The 25,780-nt window shown below is 39.9% G+C and overlaps 1 protein-coding gene across 2 annotated transcripts; it reads left to right on the forward strand.

The window, feature by feature from the left end:
- The first annotated feature begins 1,744 nt into the window (after positions 1-1,744).
- igf1 (insulin-like growth factor 1) lies at positions 1,745-20,284 on the forward strand. 2 transcript variants are annotated; one of them, XM_023952439.2, is made up of 5 exons: positions 1,745-1,960; positions 2,910-3,069; positions 16,125-16,375; positions 17,648-17,683; positions 18,586-20,284. In XM_023952439.2, the coding sequence occupies exons 1-5, from the start codon at positions 1,913-1,915 to the stop codon at positions 18,643-18,645; spliced, it is 555 nt and encodes a 184-aa protein (XP_023808207.1). In that variant the 5' UTR covers positions 1,745-1,912; the 3' UTR covers positions 18,646-20,284. The 2 variants fall into 2 exon arrangements, with proteins under 2 accessions (XP_023808207.1, XP_023808206.1); XM_023952438.2 differs by having other exon boundaries at positions 1,770-1,960; positions 18,583-20,284.
- The last annotated feature ends 5,496 nt before the right edge of the window (positions 20,285-25,780 follow it).

The raw sequence follows: 25,780 nt of genomic DNA on the forward strand, positions 1-25,780 counted from the left end.
ACATTAAAGACTCACACAATTGCATTTTTGGTGTGTTTTTTTTTTACATGTTTTTGTGGCATCTTTCTGATGATGGAGGACATAGTTAAAGAAAATTAGGCTCAGAATTGCATTTCTACATATTTCTGGGCGGGCTACAAGCTCGCTGCTCCAGCGTTCCACACAGGAGGAGTTTCTTGATGGATTTGGATCAAGAAGAAGCAGAAGTGGTTGGTTGACACCAGTTTCTTCAATAGCGCATCCAAGCGTCCACTTCCACTGAAAAGCCATATTTAAACCCGCGCTTCTGGCTTCCACATTCAAAACTGCCACGTTCACGTGTAGCTACGCAAGTTTTTACGACCGTTTTCGGGCTCTACGTACAAAAAGGTCCGCCATTGAATGTGGGTTGAAAGATAGACCAGGTCAAACTTTAACCAATCAAGGACTTGGATTCAGTGGTAACATAGATGGAATTCTATGACACCGAATCTTTTATAAATCAGAATAGAGCGGTGAAATAAAAAGCCTAGAACAACAATTGCGAAATTTGCACCAAGCCTCTTCCAACTGTAGGCGGATGCGCTAGTATATGGTAGAAGAAGAAGCTGCTCCCTGCTGGTCCAGTGTGAACACCACGGGCAAAACACAAGTTCAAGAACCTGGGTGAACTTCAGAGCTGGGTACCACCTGATGACATCTGCTCTTGATTGACGGCATTTCACGTCTTTGTCCTTATGGTGACCTTGTGTCAGTTGTTCCGTTTTGACTCCAACTGAAGTGAAAACATGATTTTTAGATTAAAATGTACACTTTAACGCCACAAAAACCTGCTCAAGCTGCCCTGTAACTCCTGCCTTTTGTCAAAATGTTTGATAAAGGTTTTCAGACAGTAGCAGGAAATTCAGAGTTAAATTTTGACCTGCTTTTATCTCCTACAAAAGAAAGCGTCTTAAGCCTCTGACTGGGATGCTCATGCAGACTCTGTCCTGTTTTATGATTGGGCCAGAGCTCTGATCTCATGAATGATGGGATCATTGCTGATGTGCCCTTCCTTTAAGACCTCTGGGGCTCCATCACTGTGGCTTTCCATTTACTGAGGTGGTCATCCTCAATGTTGACCCTAACAGGTGACCCTTTAAAAACTGACAAAAATATCATTTTTTTGTCATAAAATATCTAATTTAGTGCTTTTTTGAGCGAGATGTGGGTTAAAAAGCAGTGGAAGTTTGCAGCAGAGCTGCAGCTACTGCAGTGGCACAGAGTTCCGAAGCACCTCTTGCTCTTTAGTCTTTTAGCGCCATAAAAATGTCAAAATTTTCCATATTCCCTCCAACTCACACGTATTTCGCTTCACCCGTTTTGCCTTTTATTGGAGTGAGTGAGTGGAAAAGTGTTCTTAATTATTTATTTCAGCATCAGATCCGACGTCGGGATATTCGTGCTGTTGGGTGAAAACAGCGCCAAATTACGCACGGTCGCCTTCAAAGCTCCAGCCTGAAAGAAAACTCCTCAGTCTGGAGCGAAAACAGCGCAATGTTTCGCATTCAAAGAAAAAAAAAATCAAAATGTAAACTATCAAGCAAACTCTCAGAGAGATCAAAATTCAATCCTGTTCAGAGAAAAAAGACAAATGACGTTATTTGAATACGTGCCCAAAATCCTTAATGAATAACTTAGGACGAGTAGGAGGCAAATGCTGCCCCAGCTGTTTCCTGTTGAAAATGTCTGTGTAATGTAGATAAATGTGAGGGATTTTCTCTCTAAATCCGTCTCCTGTTCTCTAAATCTCACTTCTCCAAAACGAGCCTGCGCAATGGAACAAAGTGGGAATATTGAGATGTGACATTGCCCGCATCTCATCCTCTTTTCTGCCCGTTTTTTTAATGACTTCAAACAAGTTGAATTTCGCCGGGCTTTGTCTTGCAGGAGGATGTCTAACGCTCATTTCTCTCAATGGCATTTATGTCATGTCCTCAAGGTAAACTTACCTGATTTCCTTTTAAGATTATCACCTTGTTTCTTTCTTGCAGAGCATCCCCCATTTTTGCTGACTTTAACAACCGTTTGCTTTGCTTGTTTTAATCTGTAGCTTTCAAATGCATGATTCATACGGATTTATGGTCATTTTCATCGTTTTTTTACTCCAAATTCTGGAGAAACTCCTGTGCATGACTAACTCATTTTCTTATATTCTGTTTATTAGCGCGCAGATGGTTTCACTTTGATTCTGTTCTTTTTGGGGGGAGTTTTTGCATGAATGGTGCAGAAGTTTGAGCGCACGGATGCATCCCCTGTGCGCGCTTCTTCCTCTTCTTCTTCTTCTTCTTCTTCTTCTTTTTTTCATCCGGAAAGCTGCAACTTTCTCACTGATCTTGTTGAGTCTGCATTGCTAAATATTTGACCTGATGTGGTGGAGTTAGAAAAGCAAGAGGTGGTTTAGATCAGATTTTTATTTTGCGCATTTGTTTGGCACCGGAAAGATCTCCGGGCGCATCGTTTTATGTCAGTTTTGGAGCACTTTCTGTGCGTAGTGATGCACTGACAGTTGGGAATCTTTTGGCGCTAGGGTTCCACTGAAGGTGTTAGTGATTCATGTTGACTTACAATACTATACATTTGCTGATTTAAAGGTGGTCATGCGTTAAACGAACTAGGAAGGTGCGTTTTTCCCGTTGCTCTAAAGCAGCAGGAGCGACTCCAGCATCAAAAATGGGGACATCAGACCGTTTCCTCTTCATCTCTGAGCTCCACGGTCCAATTCTAACTGTCCTCATGCGTTTGATATCAAAGAGAAAATAACCTTTGAGGATCCTGACCCTGAAAACTTGCTGACAAAGTATCTTTCCCTCCGTGAGACTCTGGTTCTGATGATGCTGTCTCTGCCTGCGAACCAGTTAAAGCAGCTCTCCCTCTTTCTGCCTCCTCAGGGTGCGATGCGCTGTATCTCCTGTAGCCACACCCTCTCACTACTGCTGTGCGTCCTCACCCTGACTCCGACGTCATCAGGGGCGGGTCCCGAAACCCTGTGCGGGGCGGAGCTGGTGGACACGCTGCAGTTTGTCTGTGGAGATAGAGGCTTTTATTTCAGTAAGTGCACCTTTTTATTTATTCATAAAGGTTGGCAGCATGCGTCCCAGAACTCTCCACCTCCAGCGGTGCTCATAAATAAAACAGCAGCCAGTTTGGCATCCTGTCTTGATTTTTTTTCCTGCATTAATGTCCTTGCTTTCATTCATTCCTCCTCCACAGTTTTGTCTTTAAGACTTGTTAGTTTGGCCGGAGTGATAGATGAAATATAAACGGATTGTTGGTGTAAAAAGAGCAAAAGAGGGGAAGAAGAAGAAAAACATTTAGCATCTTAGTTGTTACTCTATTTTTCCACACATTAAAAAAAAGTACAAGACCAAACATTTTGGCTGACAATCTCCAGTTTTTCCATGTAGGACGCAGAACATCCAGGAGTTACCAACCATGTTCCATCTGCAGTCAGGGTTCCTGCAGCGTATTTCACATTTGCAGCTTCCAGGACTTGCAGATGTGAACTTCATCAGCTCATCGCTCAAATTTCTTTGACTTCCTTCCAACATTTAAAGCCCCACTCAGATGAAAATTGATTTTTTTGTTGTTCTTTAAACATGTTCTTGTGGTATTTTTCTAACGATGCGTATATATATATATATATATATATATATATATATATATATATATATATATATATATATATATATATATATATATATATATATATATATATATATATATATATATAAAGAATACGCTCTAAACTGCAGTTTGAAAATGAGCTTTTCTGTGACGTATGCTGGGTGGGCCACCAACTCAGTGCTCCAAGCTCTCAGCAACGATGAGGGGAAGAGGGGTTGCTTTGCGCTATAACGGTCCCACCCACAACTCAGAGGTGAATTTCTAATGAACTCTTGCCACTCTTGGAAACTATGTCATAGAAAAAACAACACTTTTTAACTTTTATTTCGGCATTTCCATGATGCTTACAGGGACTATATCATGCAAAATCCACTTTGAGCTTTTAAGTGTATTATAATTTTAATTCCTCACAGAACAAGGTCAGAGTGGTTTTTTGATCTGTTCATGAATTTCTGAGTATTCCTCTAAAAACCGGCTCTCTGAGCACCAGCCCCTCACAATCGACAAAAAATGGGATGGTTCTTACATTGTGATGTCACAAAGTGAGGAACAGCCCCTTCCAGGAAGAGTCCCAAGCAATGCCCACCAGAATAAGACACACACCCACTTTCTCCGTGGAGCTAGCAGTGATCGGCTAAACTCTTTCATTTTTTATGCACAATCTGCACATCCATCTTTGCAAAAGTTTGGACGTTGTTTGTTTTCGTGGGCGAAAATACAGGCACACTGCTGAGGTCGACTCTAGGTTGACGTCATGAAATGGGCGGCACCCTAAAGGAGCAAGAGGCGGAGCCTCAGAGATTGAGTCGTCTTACTTCCGGGTAAGAAAATGAGCTGTGAAAATAACTCATATTTCATCGAAAAATAATTCTTAGTCTGCCAAAGGTATCATGTTCTCATCTATATGGGTATAGTCTACTCTAAAACGCTTAAGAGTAACCTGATAAAGGCCCTTTAAGCTAATTTGCATCAAACATCCGTATTTGAAATCTTATCTTGAACAAAACTATCTGACAACCTTTTGTTTCCCTGAGTCGTGTGCAGTTTCGACCCATTCGAAAAGATTTGATGTCCTGATGTTGCGAAACCCTTTCCACATGTGGTCGGGCTTTGTCAGCTGCAAGTTTCACTGCACAGAAAAGATCTGAACACTGCTGGGAGATCGGCATCAGAATGTGTTTGCAGTTTCTCCACGTTCCAGTAATTGATTGCTGTCACCTTAAACTGAACCTGGAGTGGTTTGTCAGTGCACGCCTTCCAGAAGCTGGTGACTGATGGAGCACTGAGCGCCAGAAGAGTGGGGGCGGTCCTCCAGCGAAGGAAAAGAAATCCAACAGCGTGTCGACACTCAAAGTAAAACTCCCCGAAAACCAAAAACACTGTAGATGTTCTGGCATGCCAACATCTTAACCCCTACAGGGCCGTATGTTCAGGAAACACAAAGGATATAAGGAAATCCACTTTGTATTCTTCCAAATTCAAGCAGTGATAATCAATGAAATACATTGTAACAGTAACTACAATGCGGCTGCAAAATTCAGGAATTCAAAATTGTACCTCCAGTGGTTAAAAATATTCATATATGGTTTTAAATGTGAACTCACTAGACTGTTAGACTCCCCTGAGGGTGACCAGGGGTCATCCAGAGTTTAAATCTGTTCATGACTTTAATAATCGGAATCAATCGCAATCTTTCGACCACTTGCGCAATTAACGTAACTCCAACAGATTTCGAAGTGTTGCATAACAGCAGAGAGCTGCTTTTCTCAGCTTTCAGAATCCTTTAGAACAACTGTAACTGCAGAAACGGTCACTAAATTGCGACTAAATTAGGATTTAGAAGGTCACCATCTTCTCACAGTGTTATCTCACACTTTTTTTTACAAAAAAAAAATAGAATTGAGAAGATTTTGAGCCATTCTGAGCTCATTTCACATCTTTAAAATTCCAGAAGATACTTGTCATTTAACGTTTAAACAGAGTCACCAGGAAATAATTTACGTTGTTTGAATTATCGTAACTCCTCGACCTTTTACTCAAACGACGTAAAACCAACGGATTTGTCGCATTTCAGCGCAAAGCTGTTTATTTTTTATCAGCTTTTAGAATGTGTAGAAGTCACATTGTGTGCATGAATGGTCAAAGAGTCACGGTAATTCAAAGAATATCAACATTGCAACTTAGACTGTATTGCAACTTAGAAGGTCACCATGTTCTCTCAAAGGTTTCTCACACTTTTGACATGTTCTGATTGAAAAATAAAAATAAAAAACGATCAAGACATGTCCGAAAACTTTCTCATTTATCTTCAGAATTTAGAAAGAGCCTCAAAAGTTCGTCTTTTAACACAGTCGCCAGTGGACAGGAAATACAATCGGCCGTGTAACGCACATTACGTAACTCCAACAGATTAACAAGTGTTGCATATCAGCGCAAAAGTGCTTTTCTCAGCTTTCAGAATCTGTTGAAATGACATTAATCAGGTAAACAGTGAAAGAGTTACGATAATTCAAAAAACGTCAACACTGGAGCAGACTTATTTGCAACTTAGTAGGTCACCACATTCTCACAACGTTGTCTCAGACTTGTGACAAGTTCTGACTCAAAAAGAAAAAAACGCTAGTTGAGAAGATTTTGAGAGGAGTTTGAGACATGCCCGACATAATTTCAGTTATTAATTTAACTTTAGAATTCCAGAAGAGCCCTGAAAATTAACCTCAATTGCCGGTGGACATGAAGTAACACACGCATTTTGAATTATCACAACCTTTTAACAATTAGCGAAGTTCCAACAGATTTTGAGGTGTTGCATATCAGCACAAAGCTGTTTTTCTCAGCTTTCAGGATCAGTTGGAATTCTGCTAATTGCATAAATGGTCAAAGAGTTCTGATCATTCAAAGAACGCCAAGGGTTAAAGAGACTTCTGCAGATGTTCAGCGCAGTTCCTCACAAACATCTGTTGCAATTCTGCTGCAATGTCATTCCAGAGAGACATGACCACAGAGAATCTGGGATGTTGCAGATCCTCAGGTATTCTCCAAATGTAGTCATCAGTGTGAAAACGGCCCAAAATGTCTTCATAAAATCAGCATTTTATTTATGGTCGCAGAGGCGATACGATGCACCTTGCTGTCAGCGTGTGGTGGTTCTCTTTGCATCGCAGCCTCTGTGTGCCAGAGTATTACTGGACAATCCTTACAAGCTGATGCAAGCGTCTTGTTGATCCAGATGCTGCTTGAAATCCTTCCAGCTGAACTCGGCGCCAATTTTCTGCTTGTTTGGATCTTTACGTTGGCGTGTTGCCTCTTCTGCAATGCCACCAGTGCATAAAGAAGATAAAAAATAAATAAAATCTGACAATTTTAGCTGCAGTAATGTTTGATTTCTACCAAATGGATGGGTTGGATTTGAACTGGTGGAGTGCAAATTTCTGTTTGCTTAGAAAACGATCCCCAGAGACAAGTTTGTTGAAATGTTTATGATTTTAACAAGGTACGAGGGTGTCCACAGCACAAGAGTGTGGGACTGCCGCTGAGATTTACAGCAGCCTCAGAAATGTTTCTTGCAGGAGCGTCCATCCTCCGAGAAGGCGCTGAACAGAAGCCAGCCCATGAATCCCAGCGCAGGATCCACTTCTTAAACAAAACCAGATTTTTTTTGCGTGGCGGTGGGGGGAACGTATTTGTCTTTCCTGCATTTTACGCTGAGCTGTCAGCAAACGACATAGCGCCCATCTATCAATGCAGCATTTTCCTGCAGAAAGAGTGGTGTATTTCACTAGCACTCCATCCTTTTTCTGAGGAGATGTTGAGGTTTTCGCCAGCCGGGTGCTGCACCTTGGAAAATGCCGCTCACCGGCTTCCTTGGTTACTCCGGCGATCTCATGTTCTCGCTATCACTTTCTGGAGAATCTGGATTGTCCATCTGCGTCTTCCGTAGGACCCCTCGGCCAAAGGAAGCATGCTCCTTTCCTTGAACTCTTCCCCTCCTGCCCGGTCACGTTAAACCTGGCAGCCTTCCGTTTAATGATGTGTCCAGAGACAGTCGCGAACGTTCAGAGCTCGCAGTGCTTTTCCACTTTGAGCGAAGGCGCTGACAAAACAGCGCACTTGCATTTCCAGCCTGCAGATTTCCCACCGTTACATAAATGCTGGAAATTCCTTTTTTTCCCCCTTTCTTTTTTGCATGGGTAATTAAACAAACTGCGGTTTGTGAAACAGAAAATAAAAAGCCACAATTCATAGTCAGATTTTCCAATTATTAGCCTGACCTAGAAATCCTGGGTTGTCTATATAATGCTTGAGCAGGCAGGACTGTGGGATGATTTCAAAAAGTCTCTTTTTGGCTCCTGTGTCAGCACTTTTTAATTCATCCTGAAATATTCATTTATTATTATGACCGGCAGCAGTCCTGGACTGAAGGACCAGATTGTTCTTTCTTACTGCGCCTCATCAAAATTTTCTCCTAGTGCCAGGTGAAAATGAATTTTGGGCATCCTCCTGCAAAAAATGATGACATCACAGCGAGAGAAACCCTCAGAAAAACATGAAAGGGAACAATATTTTTAAAGGAGCCCGACGAAAGCACAGGTTTTTACATTTTTGTGGCATGGCCAGCCATTGGAAATTTGCCGATTTTCACACAATATGGGAAAAGAAAACTTCACAAAATTACCCTTACAGGGTTAAGTTTACAACCACAACCAGAGTTTTGTTGATCTTTGACCTTAAGAAGAAGCAGCCATCTTGAATTTTCACGTCCCGCTACAAGTTTAAATTCCTCCTGTAGGGACTTGGGATCTTTAGTTCTTAAGGGAAAAAAAGTGTTGGAATTAGAAGTTGATGATTGTTAGCAGCATTAACATGGCAAGCTTGCAAAAGTAGCATGCTCCTTTTGCTTGCACTTTTTCTTTTCTATTGTAAAATTTAAAAAGTGAATCCTAGAGTCAAGCTGAACGAAATGATGTGACATACCATATGAACAATTAGGAATGTGGGCGTGGTTAACAAAAAACCTCAGTTGCCAGGAAAATCCAAAAATGTACTGTTGTCGATTCATTTTTTTTTTTCATTTACATCGACCTTTTCGTCACCCCAAGGCGACCAAAAAATAAAATAACATAACAGAGAAGCTGCCATTTTGAAAAAATCTTTTAAAAATAACAAAACAAATTATCGTGTGGAGATCCGATTTGGGCGGCAGGGGCAGCCAGTGAGGGCGGGTCAGAAGGGGGCGGCAAGGGCAAGGGCGGATACCGCCTGAGGGCCAAGGAACTCCGGCTGTAGCTCTGAATGGAGCAGCAGACACCTTGTTTTAATGTCCATTCATGCAAACTGAGTTAAGCAAAACCTTTCAGCGATGATATAAGCTAATTCTGCCTTATTGTAATAAAATAAAGAGAGCAGCCTTCCACAACGCAATGGCTTTTTCTTTTGGTTGATCTTTTGATTTGCAGCAGTGGCAGATGATCTGACGACGGAGGAGAACGAGGCCTTCTTCTTTTATCACTTTTTACTCTGAGCTTCTTGAGCTGTAGAGAAATAGGATGTGTAAACAGCACGTCACAGGCGTGCACGCGCACGCGCCCGGTCTCAAACACCCACGCGGAGCCGCCACGTCCCTCAGCAGCAGGGGATTTGTATGGATTACGGGATGATCAGGACACCCCTCCCCTCCCTTCCAAGTTGAACACTGAGCTTGAACGCCCAAGCGAAAGCATCGGAAGAAAGACCTCCTGTGTCCCCATCACCACCAAAAATGGTGTCGTTTTCCTCCGCGCGGAGCTAAAGGGGAAATCTTTGACCCCTCCATGAATGAGAGCTCGGCAGAACAAAGAGGCGTCTCATAGAAAAGGACAGGCTTTTCAGTTCAGGACCTGCACACTAGGTGAAGCTGAGATTGGTTGGATCTGAGGACACTCGGGAGCAACGCCAATCTTTACCTTTTGAAAGTCATCCTCACTTTAATCCAGCCATGTAATGCAGACGCCACAGGAAGAGGAACAGGGATACAAAACCAGAGCGGAGATCACCACCACTTACGCTGATGTCATCTTGGGCTTTTGTCTTTGTTCTTTATCGAAAGGTCACGAAAAAGAAGACATTTAAGAAACCTGAAACCCAGATAAATCCTAAAACCAGCAGTTAGACAGGCGGGTTTAGGCATTTCCATAAAAAGTACGATAGGTCCCATTGAGTGTATATTTGAGAACTGGACTGAGTGACCCCCTTCCTCCAGGTTTCCTATACAGTCAATGATCCCAAAAGCTTCAAAATGAAAGTGCTGGAGTTATTATTTTGACAATTTTGTGTGTCCATAAAATGAAAAACCTTCAAAAGTGTCTAAATTGAAACAATATGATAAAGTAGGGAGGAGCAAATATTTTCCACAAAGTTTTACTATAATTTATGTTTAATCTTACCCCAATCCTGTATGATAAAAGTAAATGACCCCCAATCCCACTGACTGGCATTAAATAACTGGAGATAAAAATGTAAGAAATTGTGAATTAAAACTGAAATTTTAATTTACCGTTGCAACCATTTAAGTAGATATATGGTCATAGCACTGTATGTGTCCAACGTCAATGACAGACATCACACAAACACTTCATACACGCCATAAAATCTTTGTGGTACCAGTGATAAAGAGGAAGTTTCCAGCACTTTGAACAGCTTTCATATTCCCCGGCCAGCTGTAAAGCACTCCGACTTTTGGAAAAAGAGGAACGCGTTGCCTCCAAAAAATCCGCTGGTTTTATAGACTGTGGCTGAGCTGTAAAACTCAGTACTCTCTGTACCACTGCGAGATCCCAAATCGAAGATGCTTGACTGACATGAAGCCACACGCTGACATCAGAAAAAAAGGCTGCAGGAAAGTTCCTATCGCACACGCGGAACATGGGAAATCATTCTCCCACTTATGTAGAACTATTTAAGATAGAAATGCTAAGGTTTTAATGCACATAACATAAACCAATAGTTAAAATAGATATAATTTCATTATAAATGAAATGAAAAAGTTATTAAATCAAATGACACAGGTGACACGGTCCACACTACCAAGTGAGTTTCTCATATTTCACTTATAAGCAGCACATTGTAACAACACTAGTAATGTTTTAGTAATTTATTTAATTTAAAACAGCATATTTTCCATTTTCTAAAAAAATATTATAATTTCAAACATGACTGAATGCAGTAAAAAAAACAATGAAAGGTTCATTTGAGTAAAAACTCCCAACATCCTCTCAATTTTGGCTATCACATTGTCAGATTTTGTCCAAATTTTGAGTAAAAAAACATAAAAAGCTCCAGTAAAACTTCTTTTTAAAGGTTTGTGGTAAAACTTTCACAAACAAAGCACTCGTCAATGAAAACGCACGACGGAAAGAACTGACTCTTTGAAAAAACAACGGTGGAATTTTGGACACAATTTCAATGTGATTGAAAGGGAAAATTAACTTTTGTATACTTTGAGTTTTTTTTCAACTCCAGATCTTTCCATCTATTCTGATTTACAGAACCCAAACTAAGATGTGCAAATGAAGGATTTAAAACGACTGTTTTTGAAATCCACCTTGATAATATTTGTTATAAAGTCGGGTGGCAGATGTCTCAATTTTTTAATTTTATTTCTGTTTTTTTAACCACTTCCTTACTAAAGGTGTCTGCAACATGCCCCCCACAAGGTGTAGTTCTTTGAAATAGCATGAGCGCTGAAGTAATTGTAGCCAGTTCAGTTCACTATGAAACCACCAGGGGGCAGCTGTTAGCAACCCCTGTTCACTCTTATGTGAAATGGTCCAAATTTGAAATTCAGTCCAAACTCAGTCCAGTTGTAATATACAGTCAATGATCTGAAGACTTTGTGGAATCTCAAGTGTTTCATATTTAAACCTCAAATCTAGAAATTGGCGTTGTGTTTTCTAAAGGTGGCGTTGGAATTCCCAGCTCTCTGAGCAAAAACTCCTCTATTTCTTCCAACTTTTTCCCTATTTTGGTCAAAGTTTATATTACATGGGGCCGAAGAGACTTCTAGTGATCCAATTGTGGGTCATGTGACCACACCCTCACCATTCTTCAGCCCTACCTGATGAAGGCTTTATCTTTCAGGTCGTCTGTCGTTCCGGTCGTTGTGATTTTCCGGGATTTCCCCGTCCGCCACACACACACAAGTTCACTCAGGTTAATAAAGGGGCGACTTGTTCTGTCCATTCCAACTCTCGCCATTAAACTCAAGAGCAGGAGGGAGAGACAGACACTAGCTGAAGGGGTTTTGCACAGCGACGCATCTCTGATGCTGTCATTCCGGTTTGTTTAACAACAGTGGCAGAAATGGCTCTTTGTTTAGGAGGGATTACAGCAATTATCTGTGGCACTGAAGCCTTTAAACCCAAAGCTTTTAGTACTGATTATTATTGGATGCCCCCTCTCCGATTATCCTTTATGTTGTTAGCAGAGTTCCCTCTTGGCTCCAGCTGTTTGTGCAGTGGGGCAAACTATTTTCAGAATAAGAGCGGATGTGAATCTGTGTGGAGCTTTATTGCGAGCGATGAGGCGCAGCCCCACTCCGGGCTTTTAGCAGCCATTATATAATTACAAGAGCTGGAAGTCATATTTCTTCATTTCCAAATGTCCTGACATCAGATCTCATTAAATACAGAACAACACATTACAACGACCAAAACTTTGAACACATTCGGTGTGAATTGATAAAAGATTCCGTCTTTTTTTTTTTTTTTTTTAGACCTTTTCTGTTTTGTTCAGAAAATGTCAAATCTGGGTAAATCCAGTTTCTTCTTCTCTCTAAATAATGCAAGTGTGCAGAGTATTTTTAGCAACGTCCTGGCTGACGGGGAATGTGAAAGCCTCCCAGCGGCACTCCCTGTCTCCTCAACCTCTCATTCACACCTCTGTCAAAGACCCACTCCAATCATCTCTTGATTTATGTTAGAGTCGTTCTCATTGGTCTTTTAAATATGATTATTAGCCAAAAATCTTAAAAATCTGTGTCATTTTTAGGACATGGCTTCTGCAGAGTGGCAGGAGTTCAATAGAAATTCACCTCTGAGTTGTTGGACTGTTGGCTCTGACCAACCCCGCCCCCACTTCCCCCCACCAATGCCGAGAGCTCCCTGTTCACACTTTCTTTTCGCTAGTAGTCTACAAGTGGATGCGTCAGAATGGTCACAATTGCAATCTTTTTCCGACTGCATTTTTTTTGTCTGCTCCTGATTCACAATGATTTCAATAAAGAAAAGTCTTTAAATACATCCTCCATCATCAGAAAAATGTTAAAAACACCCAAAACACAATTTTCCTCAGAGTGGGTCTTTAATTTCTCCATCAGAGGAGACTCTGATGCCTCCGTCCAAGACGGCGTTGTCCGAACTGGGCCAACGGAGAGCAAAGTTAATGCCTTTTGTCAGCACTGACAGACTTATGAGCCAAGAAGAAATTAACGGTGAGGAGGGAAAGGCATTTCCTCCTTGTAAATGCCACGTTAAATTATTATTTCATTTGGTAACAGGGAAAAGCCCATCAGGCTTGTTTTGTTCAAGGTGAGCAGGGGAATTGTAAAAGCAGGGAGCGGGTTTCCTAAAAGCCTCTCAAGAAGGTGGGGGTGGGGGTGGGATGGAGGACCTTAAAGATCCACTCCAATGAAAATGGTGTATTTGACATGTTCTTGTAGCATTTTTCTGGTGATGGAGGGCGTTAAAAGAAAATTGAGCTTAAAATGGCATTTTTGAATATTTTGCAATTCAAATGGTTGTGAATCAGGAGCATTGGTTGGAGGGCTCCAACCAATTGAAGCCAATTCAGTGGACGTCACCATGTTGGAGCCAGACGTCGTGAATTAGCAGTGATTGGTCCAAGATGGTCAGAGTTTCTGCGGCAACCACTCTCGCGAATCAGTAAGGAGCTTGTTGAAAGGCTACAGTGGGCTACATTGAAACTGTCAACCGTCTTGAATGTTGGATGGGGGGGGGGGGGGGCAGTAGGCTCCACCTACTTTTATTGGGGCATCTAATTGGTTAGTTTATAATTTGAATAACTTGAAAAAAATATGCTGGAAAAAAAACTTTCTATAGAAGTCAAGTTTTCAAATACAGTGAATGGATTTGACTGAGTATTACTTTTCATTAGATTTTTTTTATTCCATTCATTCATCTTCTGTTTATTCCCATTTCGGGGTCACAGGGCTGCCGGAGCCTATCCTGGCCACTTGTGGGCGAAGGCAGGGGCCCCCTGTCGCAGGGTAGAGTGTCCACAATCACACACCCACCCACGCACTTTAGACAATTTAGATTGACCTATGACGCATGTTTTTGGACGGTGGGAGGAAGCCGGAGACCCCGGAGAAAACCCACGCATGCGCGGGGAAAACATGCAAACTCCACACAGAAAGGTCCCCCATTGATGTTCTGGTTCAGGTCCCCCTGCCGGGACTTGAACCGGGGGCCTTCTTGCTGTGAGTGCTAACCACTGCGCCACCATGCAGCCCAACCAGATTTATATAAAGGTTAATCTGAATGTTAATTTTTGAATTTACGTTATTTTTTTTTGGTTATGTGATACATTTTCTCTCAGATTTGTTGAGTTGTTTGACCCAATGCAAAAACCAATTCCCTGGTTGTAGAATAAATGTGATTAGAAGAAGATAGCTGTGAACCAGACATATAAGGGCTTAGTATATAGAAGGAAAAACCCCAAAAGGCTGGACCCAATTTAGCTTCCAAAGAATGAATGTCAACCTTTTTTTTCTTTATATATTGAAAAAAAACTGAAATTATGACCAGGTCCTGTTTGTGGTTCATTTCTAAACAACAAACGTCTGAGTTTATGAATGTTTTAGGCTGTAAATCCAGTCCAGTCTCTGTAAACTGCATATGAACCGTGCAGGTACAGCAAATAGTCAATTCAGTCAATAAATTGTATTTTTTTTTCCCTCTGCTTTCCGTAGCTTTATGTTTAACTGCAAAATGAATCAGATGCATTGTGGCGGGGGGCCAGACGTCACGCTTTTAGTGAAGCTACGATAATGGCCGGGTCACAAGTCCGGTTCTCCTGATATTTGAACACCCCTAATGGCAGGGATTTTTTTTCCCATGAAAAATTTACAGTATATCGCGTTGCAGACCGCAGACTTGTTTTGGCAGTCGTTTCCCTGAAAAAAAAAAAGAAGGAAGGCAGTCATATTCCTGCTCAGATTATTCCACTCTTTGCTTTGGCGAGTCGTCCATGTCCACCTGCAAATAGAGGTCGACCTTGCCTTGAATTTGCCCTCCAGTTTATTTACAGTTACAGAAATGGCCACTGAATTGGCTTCATTTGGTTGGAGGCCATTTCTTTGGGTTGCGTCACACTCGGTCCAGTTTTCATATATAGGCGACAATCAAACCACATCATTTATAATGAGGCTTTCGTAACCTTTGTGCTATCCTAGGCACTTTATCATTGGGAATTGGGTCATCTAGACCCACTGACTAGACAGTGCGCTGAACCTTTTTTTTCTTCAATGATTTGTGATCTTCACTGGTGTCCATGGACAACATGAAATCTTTCCACCTTTATCCACCTTTGTCATGGTAGGGAGAACATGTCAATGCAAGGGTGGGGTCATCTAAGATAGCACACTTATTGGGTATTCTTTAGATCTCTTGGGTTTTTATGCAGCCAGGATGGGACTCCGCCCACTCACCTGTGAGTCCTGTGGATCAGTCACAGCTGCCAGCACTTTGCTAATTAGCCAGACTTCATTTAAGAAACTCTCCCTAAGCCTTTGGTGTTGTCACAACTTATTAATTGAATCTTCTTCCTCTGCAAAATCTCTGCAGGTTTGAACTTTTTAAAAGATTTTGTATAAGATCCATTGAAATGTGAAATATATGACATGTAATATAGACCCTTAACCACTAAAGTGGAAGCAACAAACTTCAATGTCTGACTTTTAGAATAAATACATCAAAATAAAATGCTTTAACTTTATTAGCAGCATCCTTGTTACTTTAGACAGCCGGTTACTGAATAATCTGCGTTATTATTATGGTCGGTTGAGAACAATAAATCCATATTTGGAGTAAAGACTCCTGGTTTTTGTCTGTTAAATGCAGCTTTTTTTATTTTGTAGTCAAAGGTTATTCTTTAGTTTCCTAATTGGCTTAAACTTTCCAAAGACTTTTACTCTTTAACAACTTTTCCAGCTTGGAAGTTTCAATTTGTCAAATGTTTCAACTGCTTCAAGTATGTATCAGATGTATTCAGCAACTCACAGTTTAGAAAATACTTTTAATTTCCTGGCGTAATATTTCAAAGGTTTATAATAATAGAAACTGTTTTATTTTGTTTGTGGTTCTGTTGAAAGCCCTCTCTGAGAGCCTCTGTTTTAAGATACATTTATGTATATTTACATTTCATAGAACAGCAGAGGTGTTTGTCTCCATCCATGAACCGTCTCCACTGTCCTCCTCCACCAGGTAAACCAACGGGCTACGGTCCCAATGCGCGGCGGTCACGCGGCATTGTGGACGAGTGCTGCTTCCAAAGCTGTGAGCTCCGGCGCCTGGAGATGTACTGCGCGCCGGCGAAGACGAGCAAGGCAGCTCGCTCTGTGCGCGCTCAGCGCCACACAGACGTGCCCAGAAAGGTCAGTACTCCAGGACAGAGAGCGGAGAAGGCCACGGAGCGGAGGACCTCACAGCATTCAGACAAGACAAAAAACAAGAAGGTGAGCACAAAAGCAAAGGTTTTCATATAACATTTTGAATGTTAAATCAACTTTAGCACAGGAAGTCCCATTTGGTGAGACCTTACCAGTGGAAAACACTGATGTGTTTATTCACCAGCATTTTCTGGTCCACTTAGACGAAGTACACTTTGAACTGGTCTGTTCCTAAGATATTCTTTTGCGGTCATTACCGACTCTGTGGCCTTGTGGTTGAGTGTCTGCCATGAGACTGGTAGGTTGTGGGTTCAAATCCAAGGCAGAGATTATGAAATTCTGTAAATGGGACCCAATGCCTCCCTACTCGACAATCAGCAATAATGGGTTGGATTGGGGGGTTAGACCACTGAATGCTTCCCGAAGGCAGTTCACTGAGACTTTAATTTTTACTTGGTTAAAAAAAGTGGACAATGACAAAAATTAGGCAGGACTTTTCTTGATTTTTAACGCCTTGAACTTCATTAAATTCAATTTCGTTTATTTGTAAAGTGCAAACAACTGAAGTCGTCTCAAGATGCAAGAAACTGTGGTGGCCGAGAGCCACCATCACAGCAAAAAAAGTAACTGCAAAGAAAAAAAACTTTCCAAATAAAAAAATGATTTTCAACGTTTTTGTTTCTTTTCATTTGCACTTTCTGTTTTTGTTGTCATTTGTTATTTCTAAATGAATGTTATTCAGTTTAGTTTAAATGTATTAAGAAAATAACTCATGTAAATATAATCCCCATAATGAGTAAGCAATGGTTAGCTTCCTGCTTAATGGTCCTTTCAGGCGATCCCACCCCCAACCAGACTCTAACAGACACTTTGGTCACTTCACGTGAAAACAATTCAAAATACCTGAATGAGTCAAAAGTTATTGAATAATTTTGCCTTTTGGAACCAAGTCCAAATAACAGTCAGGACCATATCATACTGACTCAAGCAAAATCTTTGACATTTTTTCCACTTGGGTGAGAACTGATAAATGCTTGTAAAACTACAAATATTTGTAAAGTATTTAACTGTTTTAGAAAATTGAAAGAGTTTAGCAGGATTTTCATTGTAGATTCTCGTTGTCCTGCAAATGTTTTCCACCAAATGTTTTAAAAGTTTATTTGTTTTACGTTTTAACACACATATAGTAAAGAAAACTCATATTTTTCAACTATTGTTAATAGAAGTTACATCTTAAAGGTTTATTGGCACCTTTCTGAGGATGCTACAATGGAAGCTACTTATTTTATAGGAGCCATTCACTAAAAATCATCTAACTTTCAATCTTTTTTTCCACAGAGACCTTTACCCGGGCATAGTCATTCATCCTTCAAGGTACGCATTCACCTTCATTGTTACCTTATTAAAAAAAATCAATGTTCTGTTTTTATTATGTGCATTATCTTTCACAAATTTTTACTGATTGAGATTATCGTCTAAAAGCGTCACATTTAAGAAAAAGGCAAAAGTTATGAGCAGATAGAATGACTTCACTGTTTAAAAATAGTCTCTGTGTAGCAGCGATCCAAAAAAAGATCGGACATTTTGTCCCTTTCTCAAAGCAGAAACCCGCAGTAACAGAAGAAGCTGAGTGGTTTTTGTGATATTCATGCTCCTCAGGGAAAATCTCTAGTCTGTTGATGAACTGTGTTTCTTTAAAACTCAGATTATTTACACACGAAAGACAGATTTAGTGCTGAAGATGTCTCTTCAGGGGCTGACCGTTTAGCTAAATTAACCAAACGTTTGAATAGAAATACAATTTTATATAAACCAAAAATAAAATAAAACTAACATTTGAAGGATTATAACATCAAAATTTTTATTTCTTCAAAAACATAAAGTCAAGTGTTTATATTTTTGTATATTTGAATTGCTTTGGTGCAGGGGCGGAGCTACAGCATTTTAAATGGAGGGGGGGGAGAAGACTTTTGAAGGGTGGCAAAACATCAGTGTGAGGCCATCACAAATATAAGGATAAGAATATTTATTTCTAACAGATTTTTTATTATTATTGTTTTTATCTCATTTAGAAATATTGCTTTTGTTATTTGTTGTTTAAAGAAGCTTGTATTGATGATCAAAAATAATACTAATATTGACTCAGAAATTGTGGCGGGAGGCCGGTGTGGGTAAAAGCTTTTACCCCTGCCCTCCAAGAGGACCAAATGTTTTGCGAGTGAACATTTTCTGCATTCTTCAGAGGTTCACGAATGTCTTTTTCTTCTCTGCAGCAGGACGTGCATCAGAAAAACTCCAGTCGAGGCAACCACGGCGGCAGAAGTTACCGAATGTAGAGACGGAATGGACAAACACCCAGCGACTTGGGAGGGAGATGAGGGAGTGGCCTTACCTGGTACCCCTGTGGAATGGTTCACTGTAAAACAAAACAGGGAGGACGCCAACCATGGAGTGAGAAGCTCTTCAAAAATGATTTAGAGCTTAGTTTTTAGGGTGTAATGGGGTGGGGGGGTCTTATGATTATTTTATACACTGCACCATTCCATATTTGTTAATGCAATGTAACAGACTAGATTAGCTGCTGAACAAGAACTTGTGACACCTGTGTGTGAGCTCCAAGGATCTCCGGGAAAGGTGGGCTCCAGCCAATCAGAGAGCAGCAGTTTCTGGTCCTTTACATGAAAAGAGAATGGATCCCTTCACTTCTTTTTTTTTTTTTTTTTAAACTGGATAGTACGTCAGCATAAAAACATTCATTCCCCCTCATACAAAGATGGCGTTTTACCTTCAGAGCTTGTTTTTCTGCACCATGCATTACTGTGGATATGAAACTCTTCAGTTTGAGGTCTCTAAACATCCTTTATGCCACCTTGAGTTTAAATATAACCATGAAGGGGCCCGAGAGCAATCAAAATCCACTTGAATATAAAATCAAAAGTGTTTTTCCAAACCATCAATATGAGCTGCAGTCCGAACTGAATCCTTTAATTTGTCTTTGTTGTTGTTGTTGTTACATCATTGCATAATGTTTCATTTGCTGTCTAAAAGGGGCCAGTGGATTCAAAGTCCATTTGGCATGAATAAATGAGTTGGTCAAATAGAGATACTGGGACAAAATGTTTATCATCCTTTTAACATGTCACCACTCATGGCAAATCTGACAATTATCAGCTGTCCTGCCCGCCGGCATGGCTCTTCTGAACTTTCTGTGTAAGCCACGGTACATTGGTCCACAGTTTGTCCAAATACCTTGACTTTAAAGCGATTACCAGAGCTGCTGTGACACACAGAAACTGTGCAACACCAGCTGTTGCTGGAATTTCGTAACCTAAATTGATAGCAATAGTGCACTGAGGCAACACAAGAACTGTTGCAAAGTTCAGCAGATGCAACAGTTTGGCAAACGTTTTCAGCCAAAACAACACCCCCCCCCCCCCCCCCCCCCCATACATGAGCGACAGAGTACACATACGCAGAAATGTACATAAATAAAATCCCTCACTCAGAGATGTGCAAGGTCACATGAAATGAAGTTTAAGTCCTTGTATGAGGACTGATAGTACTTGCTTTTATTTTGAAGGGTCCAACATCTCTGGCTCATCTATGTGTATAATCAAACAATACTACAATTATGTTAACCTATGCATTCCTATCAATCGTTGTACATGATGGTTTCATATAGTATAACTGTATTAAGAATCCTATCCACTGTATAATGGTGCTATTTTATAGTTTGTTACTTGCAAAAGATGGCTAAGTTAAACAGATGGCAGGGCTTACGTCATCGTAGGTCTTCCCTTTTGCACAGCCTTGTGGCCACCATTTAGTAGTGTTTTTTTAAGCTGTTTTGATAAGGTTGTAGTGTGAACATGTGAACATATGTGTGAAAATGTGAGAAGATGAAAAAAAAATTATATAACATTAGGAATATTCCAAATATACTCCCAAAAATAAAAGAACATTTTCTTTTTTCTACATTTTTTTCATTAATTACTCTAGAATGGGGCCCTGATGCCAAATAATAAAAAAAGTTCTGGTTCTTCCAATGTCAAATAGATGGTTGAAGGTTATGGTGAGCTCATGTCTGTGCAGATAAGTGTGTGCGCTCGTGTGTGTGCCTCCCAGGAAGCCGAAACACTAAATTATTGACATATTTAGATTATGCAACCAACCTACCACTAAAGTGGATAAAAGGAAGACAATCATTACATTTTGAACAGTGTCTTTATCAGTCAGAACACTTATGCAACAAACCTAGGACAAATGTAAATAGATCACAAAAGTCCAAAAATATGAAAATCCAATGCAGAAAAGGTTAGAATATATTTTCATCCCTGTAATTTTATGGCCCCGTTTTAGTGTTATCTAAAAATAACACAGATTTTTGACATCCATCCAGTCAGAAGGATTTCTGTTCGACTTTAATCCAAATTGCATTTAAAAATGCTCCGTTTGCTATAAAACATTCCCAAAGTCTGGAAACGCAATAACCCAAATAAATGTAGAAAGTGTTCAACTATATTATCAAAATTTGATTTTACAGCTCAGTTTATGTTGCACCTTATTTAATGCATCAATTAAAGGGCCTATATCATATAAAAAAATTTTTTTTTTTAGCTTTTAAGTGTATCATATTGTTAATTATTCACAAAAAACAACCCCAAAGCGGTACTTTGATCCATTGACGCATTTCTGAGTATTCCACTAAAAACCTGGGCTCTGACCACCAGCGCCTCCCAATCCATGAAAACGAGCGGGTTCTCACCTTCACATGTATAAACGTGGGGGAATCACTCTGGTAAAGAAGGGTCTGCGCAACCAGCACTGTCCCCCAGGCTAACACACACTTTCCCTGCAGAGCTAGCCCCTGATTGGCAAAACACTTTTATTTTAGCATTCACTTTGAGAAGAGGTGGTTCGTCATGCCTCCAATCTGCAGAGACAACAATGGCTCGTGTTCTGCATAAGACAATGTTGGGAAAAGGTTTTTGTCTTAGCTTTTTATTGAACAGTCAGAAACTTCCAGCAGACATCTTCGGGGTCGTTGTGGTACCTCGTGCACTTTAAAGTCCAGATTTCAATTAGGTCAAGAGTGTAAGGCTCCAGAATATGCACATCTATCTTTGCAAAAATGTTGGATGTTGTTTGTTTTTGTGGGCGGAATGCAGTCATGCTGCCGAGGCCGACTCTACTATCATATATATGGATATAGTTTACTCTGAAAGGCTTGAGAATAACATGATGAAGGCCTTTAAAAAAACGGATTGATACTGATCTTTTTTTTCAAAGTAAAAAATACACGCTCGTTTAGTTTTTACTTAAATGTGTGCAGTTTTGGTGAGCACTGCTATAACTCTTCAGCTTTGCCTTTGACAGCACATGACTTTAACTTTTCTCTTCTTTTAAACATTTCACTCACTTAAAAACATTTTTTTTGAAAACTTCAAAGTTGTTGCGGGTAAATAACAGATCAATACCACTTTTATATCAGTTCTTATACCTGTTAGTATGGCTGTCAGGAAGTTTTAAAATGATCACTGTTAAATCTTCTCTTCAAACTTACACCTATATTTAAAAAAATTGTGAAATTTTCTCTGTTTGCTTGGAAAATTATAAGAACACCACTGACATTGGTCCTTTTGTTGATATTTTTACCTTTTTTTTAGCATAAAAACAGTAAAAAACTCATTAGATTCTACTGTTGATACGTAAACAACAAATTTATAGACTAACGCTTCGCTATTTCTACAACTAATTGGAAATATTTAACCACAAAATGTGTTCTTGTCTCCTAATTTTCTCTTTTTTGGTTAAACAAAATCCTGGCATGTTTCTTGTACCCAAACTAGCTACACAGCCATTGACCGTATATTAATAACTGGACAGAGTGTGAGTGAGACGTCATCCTTAGAAGATGCCTTGCTTCCGGTTCCAACCATTCTTCTGTGATATGTCCGTCGTCGGACGTATCGTCCTCAGTGAGTCGTGATTGGTCCATGTCAGTCTGAGTCTACATTTCTATGGTAACCACTCTCTCTAATCAGTAGTGAGCTTGTTAGAAGGCCACACCCCTTCCACTGAAACAGGGCTCAGGAGAAGCTGTCAATCTAACGCTTCGAACGATCATCCTCAGGCCACCTACTTTTATTGAGTCATCTGATTAGTCAGTTTAATGCTTGAATAACCTGCGCCACGGCAAAAATATCCTAAAAAAATTATAAGGATTAGCAAAAGCATGTTAAGGTGCAAGGATGATTATTCAGACCAATAGAATGAGTAATAGCTGTTTATATCTCTATAGCCTGTGGGATTTCCACTTTTTTGGACCATCAGGTAGTTCCTGTTTGGAACAAAAGAGGGGCGGGGTCACTCAGTCCAGTTCTCGTATACGGTCAATGTACACAGCTAAAGGAACTATACCATGCACATACAAGTTGTTAGTCCAGTCACACTTTAGCTTAGTAGATTATTTCCTGCTTCTTGACAATTAATCATTTACTACTGGAAAGCCTATTATTTTCCATTATTTGGTGCTGCATTTGTAGGAAATGGCTAATTTGGCTAGTTTCTCATGGGTGCTACACATATTCAGCTCTGCTGCTAATCAGACAAATGCTTGTTTCTTTCAAAAGTGGCAAAAGTTAAAAGGGTAATAAAGAGGCTTTTTCCGTAGTACAAGATTCGTTGTCAAGAAAGATTTACACTACAAAACACAACTTTACCTAAGTTGATTAGGCTTATTTAAATGTAGTTTTAGCCTGTTTTTGTTTTTTTAGTTTCTCTCTGTCAGTTCGAAATGTACAAGCGCTTAACTGGTTTTTTAATCTGTTTTTTTTTATCTTTAGCACATATTTGATAAAATAACTTTATTTCCTTGCTTGAAAATAGCATCACATATAAATCAAAATTGCATGGCCAGTAGAACTAATATGGACTTTTATTTTTCTTTTGTACTTTTTGAGCACATTCCAATATACCGAGCTGACCTGTTCTTGCTGTTTGAACGAGCCAGCATTCTTTTTTTTCTTATTGCAACGCTCCAAATGACGCGGAGAGACCTTCCTTTTAACCCTTGTGCTATCCTAGGCACTTTAACATTGGGAGTTGGGTCATCTAGACCCACTAGACAGTGCTCTGAACCTTTTTTCTTCAATGATTTGTGATCTTCACTGGTGTCCATAGATTACATGAAATCCCTCCACCTTTATCCACCTTTGTCATGCTAGGGATAACACGTCAATGTAAGGGTGGGGTCATAGGATAGTACAAGGGTTAACCGAGACAAGTGCAGGACCACACCTCATGATTGATGTTGTCACACCGGTCACATGTCTATGCACCCCAGACCACACCAGTCTTGTCTTTCACTGTTTTTTCTGAAGTCCTCAAGTCCAGAACCTCTCGCTACGACCTTTAACCTTCCTTATCATCAATATTCTGCAAAGAAATGTTTTAATAAACACTTGTACTTATATAATGGTATGCTCCTTGCCTGTAAAAAATGAGTGTGTCTGTAGTGGTGTGTGTGTTTTCCACCATATTTAGGCTTTTTAATTGAACTTGGAATTTTTTTTGGCCCATTCCTCCCAACAAGTTTTTTTTTTCTGACTCGAATGAGCTTGAATAAAGGTTTTCCACCTTGAGTCCTTTAGTACAAACCAAAGACTTTTTGATAAGAACAAACAGTGAAACTAAAAAAATCATTATCATCAGTCAAAAGTCTCTGCAGCATCTTTGGTGTATTAGAAATGTTCTAGATAGCCACAGAAACCGTCGTGTAAAAATCATCAATAAAGCATAAAATGTGTCTTTTAGGAGTCTCTAAGGTGTTCAATGATAAAGTATAATCTCTACAGGCTCACTGTCCAATAAACTGTTTGATGACAGCAACTTTTATTTATGGTGCTTGGTTGCCTTCTGTAGACAAAAAATACTGACAAAACTGTTCACCATTCCTGCTGAATAAACCACTTGTCAAAATCGCAGAAATGTGTCAGTTCTTTGTTTTATTTTATTTGCAAATAAAGTTTTTAACACCTTTTGGTTTTTTAAACACCTAAATGATTCATATTGTCAGCCAGTCATATTTAATGATAGAAAAAAAAGCCCTCTGACAAAGTAATTGCTATTTTAAAATGTGATTTAGCATATTTTTATGAAAGTCTTGTCACATCCAGGCCTGATCACTGCCAAATCTACTGAATCAGTAAATGATGACACAATGATGATATAATGATGAATGAAGAAACTGAAGTACAGATGAGAAACACACTCCTTGACACGTTGCGGTCTGAAGAACTTTTTTTTAGCGCTTTGGGACTCCAGAGAACCACGATGGGAGCTGTAATCCACGGATGGAGGAAACTCAGGACAATGGAAAACCTTTCCAGGAACGATCGACCGATCATTAAAAATTTGTTACTTCCTAGAACACAACTTGGGGTCGTCTTTTAGACTGGTCATAAAAGGGGGTCATAAAAGACGCAAGAACAACCTGTACTGAACTGCAGGCTTCAATTACCTCAGTTATGCTAAGTGTTCACGGTTCACTGATACATAAAAAAACGACTCGACAAAAATGGAGAAAAGCACTTGAGCAAACAAAGAGACAAGGTTCTTCAGACATTTAAGAAAAACGTAATATCCCCAAAAAACATACATTTTGACAGCCACCTATTCCTTGTTGGGTCAAGGCGTTGCTGAACCTGGCCACTGTTGGATAAAGTCAGGGTTCACCTTGGACAGGTCACCAGGGCCACACACATTCCCACCTAAGGACAATTTAGAATCATCAATTAACGTATGAAAGAAGTGGAAAGAAGTGCTGGAGAAACCCACGTATGAACTAAGATAACTCCACATAAAAAGGCTTCATTGGGATTTGAGCCTTTACGCTGTGATTGCTAGCCACTACACCACTGTTGTCAAACAATTTTGATAGATGAGTCAAAAGAAGAACTTTCTAGATGTTTGTTTGGTTTGATCCAGAGTTAAACTAAGAAATCGTTTCATAAGAAACGATAAAACAGCACCTAAACACGGTGGTCGTTCTGTGAGGGTGTGGGGTTGTTTTTTCTTTCAGTGAATTTTAAGAATAAATGTCCTCAATGTAAGCATTTGGGATTTAAAAAAAAGAATAAGTCCAACCCTAAATGAACCAAAAACTAACAAAGTGAAGGTTTTGGAGTGTCCCAAAGTTAAGAGTTAATTTAAACGTTAATCATAGCATGACCTAAGAAAGAGAAACCCTTCTATGAACCTGACTTTAGTCTTCTTTGTTGGATTTAACCCTTGTGCTATCTTAGATGACCCCACCCTCCGTGTTATTCCTACTATGACAAAGGTGGAAAGATTTCATGTAATCCATGGACACCAGTGAGGATCACAAATCATTGAAGAAAAAAGGTCAGCACCTTGTCTAGTTGGTCTAGATGACCCAACTAATAATGTTAAAGTGCCTAGGATAGCACA

Source organism: Oryzias latipes, chromosome 23 (assembly GCF_053564925.1).
Source record: "Oryzias latipes strain Hd-rR chromosome 23, Olatipes_Hd-rR_3.1".
In the NCBI taxonomy this organism is placed as follows: Eukaryota; Metazoa; Chordata; class Actinopteri; order Beloniformes; family Adrianichthyidae; genus Oryzias; species Oryzias latipes.

Coding starts and splice junctions, on each gene's coding strand:
- igf1 (XM_023952438.2), top strand. CDS start 1,913: ATGTCTAACGCTCATTTCTCTCAATGGCATTTATGTCATGTCCTCAAG. Junction 3,070..16,124: donor AGATAGAGGCTTTTATTTCA/GTAAGTGCACCT, acceptor CTCCTCCACCAG/GTAAACCAACGGGCTACGGT. Junction 16,376..17,647: donor ACAAGACAAAAAACAAGAAG/GTGAGCACAAAA, acceptor TTTTTTCCACAG/AGACCTTTACCCGGGCATAG.